This window comes from Cucurbita maxima, unplaced genomic scaffold, assembly GCF_002738345.1.
Source record: "Cucurbita maxima cultivar Rimu unplaced genomic scaffold, Cmax_1.0 Cma_Scf00028, whole genome shotgun sequence".
Lineage (NCBI taxonomy): Eukaryota > Viridiplantae > Streptophyta > Magnoliopsida > Cucurbitales > Cucurbitaceae > Cucurbita > Cucurbita maxima.
Genome location: NW_019272044.1, coordinates 3,300,875 through 3,304,237, shown reverse-complemented (window position 1 = coordinate 3,304,237; position 3,363 = coordinate 3,300,875). Strand labels below are relative to the sequence as shown.

Genomic DNA, 3,363 nt, shown 5'->3' with positions numbered 1-3,363 from the left:
TTTTAAAAAAAAAAAAAAAAAAAAAAAAATTATGGAACCGTTGACTAACTAAAGTCAATTAATAGCCTTTTTTTAAAAAAAAAATAAAAAAAATAAAATAAAAAACATTTGGTTGCAATAGTTTTTGTGAAATTAACACGTGTAATTAAATTATTTGATAATTTGGATGAGCGAGTGAGCGCGTGTGCAGGTTGCAGCAATGGCGCCCAATGTCCCAGAGCTGTACGAGCTTCACTTCGCAGTTCCAATGGCTGGAGCCATTATTTCTCCACTCAACACTAAACTAGACGCACCCACATTGTCCTTACTCCTCCAACAACTTCACCCAAAGGTCATCTTTTTAGACTCGGACTTTCTTCCCACGCTCCTCCAATCCCTCTCCCAAACTTACGGAAACTCTATCCAATTCCCCGCTCTCGTCCTCATCCCCGCCCATCCCGACACCCCGCCGTCGGAATTCCTCGACTACAACAGAGTTCTCGAGATGAGATTTGACGAATTCACTCCGAGAACGAATTCTGAACTAGACGCTATTTCCATCAATTGCACCTCTGGCTCGACCGGGCTCCATAAGGGCGTTGTTTATAGCCATAGAGCTGCGTATCTCAACTCCCTAGCAACCATTTTTCGTAGCGGAATTTGCAAGAACACTTCCTCGCCGGTGTTCCTATGGACGGTGGATATGTTTCGGTGCAATGGTTGGTGTTTCATTTGGGCCATGGCGGCTCTAGGAGGCTGCAATATTTGCCTTAGGAATGTCACACCGGATGCCATATTCACTAATATAGAACTTCATAAAGTCACTCTTTTGTGTGGACCATCCACCCTTTTGAAAATGATCTATGAATCATCATCGTTCAATAATTGTAAGCCAGGATTTTTGCGACGTGTCGATCTCATAGTGGCTGGTGCGTTACCAATCGATGAAATTCTGACCAAAGTCACTGAACTGGGTTTTAATATAAGCTATGGTTATGGCATGACCGAAGCCATGGGGCCTGCTATGATCAGGCCATGGAAGCCAAATTTTGATGAAGAGACCGTCCAATTTGAGGATTTGATCGCATCATTGGAGATTGACGTGAAAGATCCATCGTCAATGGAGAGTGTTTTGGGAGATGGAGAAACCTTGGGAGAGGTAATGTTGAGGGGCAACAGTTTGATGTCGGGTTATTATAAGAATTTGAAAGCAACTGGTGAGGCCTTTAGTGGGGATTGGTATAGGACTGGCGATGTCGGGGTTAAACACAAGAGTGGTAGGATTGAGATGAAGGATAGAGCCAAGGATATTGTAGTGAGGGAAAATGGGGAGGGCGCGGTGAGCACGGTGCAGGTCGAGGCCGTGTTGATGAGCCACCCGGGCGTTGCGGAAGCGGCAGTGATCGGGGAGAGGTTGTGTGGGCTTGTGAAGTTGAAGAATGGGAGTAGAGCGAGCGCGGAAGAGATTGTGGAGTTTTGTAGAGCGCATTTGCCCGAGTTTATGATTCCAGAAAGAGTTGTATTTGGTGATTTGCCGATGAATTCAGTTGGGAAGGTGCAAAAGTTTATTGCGAGGGAAAAGGCAAAGGCATTGAACACCAACAATACAATATAAATGAATCATACTTCCAAGTTCGTACACAATTTATGATTATTGGAATGTCGTTTTAACTTTCTAATAAAATTTGCTAATTTTAGTTTCATATATCCCCTTCTTATCCATTTTTAAAAGCTTTCACTAACCTATTATCTCTCTTTGCTCTGTGGCTTGGTTAGCTCTACTAATCACCGTGTTGGCTCACGTGCTTGCAACGCAAATAGTCTAACTTGACGGCGCTGAAGGGGAAACTGAGTGGGATGTGTTGGATGATGAAAGTCCCACATCAACTTGGTTAATTTAGGGAATGATTATAGGTTTATAATCAAATAATACACCGAACGCTTTTAGGAAAGTAGCTTATGCTAGACAATATGGTATGGGCCCCGGCAGTAGACTGTGGGTTGGGCTTAATTTGATTTTTAAAGAAAATGGGGAAATTAAACTTGAAATTGAAAAAGTTTGGAAAATGATCACGTGAAATGCACGTGAGTATAAATATAGATGGACAGAAGTTCACTGCAAGAGGCATGATCCCCCCCATAGAATTCCGTTTCAGCTGACGCCCGTCGGTCGTTTCCGATTCTTCAATAGTGGCGAACAACTGATTTTTTTTCTACTGACTTCTCAGATTCTCGATAGCAATATCGTTGCCGCCGATCTCAATATTCTCTTCCTGTCTCGTTTGTGGTAGATCTTTGGCTGTCATTTCTTTCGTTCTTTTTTGATTCGAGGTCGTTGATTCTCCATTTACGCGCTGTGATTCAAAGATCTCTGTCTGAGGTTGTCTTTTGGAAGCCTTCCGAGTGTGGCAACGAGGTAGGATCTGAATTTCGTTCAAGATTTCAGTGATTCAGATAAGAAAACACGAAACTGCTAGAGTGAATAATTGTGCAAAGCGTTTCAATTCAATTAATTGACCTTCGATTCAGGTCGTACGGAGTTGTTTCTGATGTGGTCTCACCGCTGAAATTAAGTAGTGGAACAATGTCTTCGGAGGAAGGTGATGTTTGTGAAACTCCGGAAAGTCGAGTGGAAGAGGGGACAATGCCTGAGGAGCTGAAATCCGGAGTGAACCATGAGGGAAATGGCCGTGTTGTAGTGGAAGATAGTTTTGCTGATGGAGACAAATGCTCCGATGATCATGACGAGCTTGTTCAATTGGTTATCGACATGAAATCTCAAAATGAATACTTAAAGTCTCAGTTGGAAAGCATGAAAAATCTGCAAAATGTGGAGAATGTACCGGAACGAGAAGAAGAAATTGGTTCGAGAGATGGAGAAAGCGTTGCTTTGAAAGAACTTCAACAAAGAGTTGAGTCTTTGAGTAAAGAACTTTCGGAGGAAAAGCAGACACGAGGTGCAGCTGAGCAAGCTCTGCAGCATCTCCAAGAAGCCCACTCAGAAGCAGATGCAAAAGTTCATGAACTTTCTGCAAAGCTCATCGAAGGTCAGATCTTTTTGGTCTTCCGTGATCTACATCTTTTGTCATGAACTTATGATTAGAAGGATTTGGTTTGTTTATAGAAGTTATGAGGAGTTCAAAAAAAAAATTTCTACTTCGACCACACTTAATCTGCTGAGTCATTTTTGCTTTTGAAACCTCGTAAGTAGAAGGCTTTATCTATTTCGAGAATCAGTTCAATTTTCGAGAATGGTTACTGTTTGGAAGGAAAAAAAAGGGTCAAATGGAAGGTTGTAAATCGTGATTGCATGTTTTGTTTTATAGTTTTCGAAAATGAGAACTTTTTTTTTTTTTTTTTTTTTTTTTTTTTTTTTTTTTTTTT

The 3,363-nt window shown here is 41.5% G+C and overlaps 2 protein-coding genes across 5 annotated transcripts in view; both read left to right on the top strand.

Annotated features, from left to right (window-relative positions):
• LOC111500216 (probable acyl-activating enzyme 1, peroxisomal) overlaps window positions 1–1,682 on the top strand; it is a 2,644-nt gene extending 962 nt beyond the window's left edge. The window contains exon 2 of the mRNA XM_023151882.1: window positions 191–1,682. Within this exon, the coding sequence (XP_023007650.1) occupies window positions 191–1,594 (1,404 nt within the window). The 3' untranslated portion in view covers window positions 1,595–1,682. The remainder of the gene's footprint in view (window positions 1–190) is intronic.
• A 416-nt stretch (window positions 1,683–2,098) lies between these two features.
• Window positions 2,099–3,363, top strand: part of LOC111500214 (protein GRIP-like) — a 13,540-nt gene continuing 12,275 nt past the window's right edge. For 2 of the 4 annotated variants that reach the window (XR_002721056.1, XM_023151878.1), the window contains exon 1: window positions 2,099–3,026. Coding sequence is in view for 3 of the 4 variants with exons in the window: in XM_023151878.1 (XP_023007646.1) it covers window positions 2,564–3,026 (463 nt within the window). In the remaining variant the exon portion in view is untranslated. The remainder of the gene's footprint in view (window positions 3,027–3,363) is intronic. The other 2 variants (XM_023151879.1, XM_023151881.1) reach the window with 2 other exon arrangements.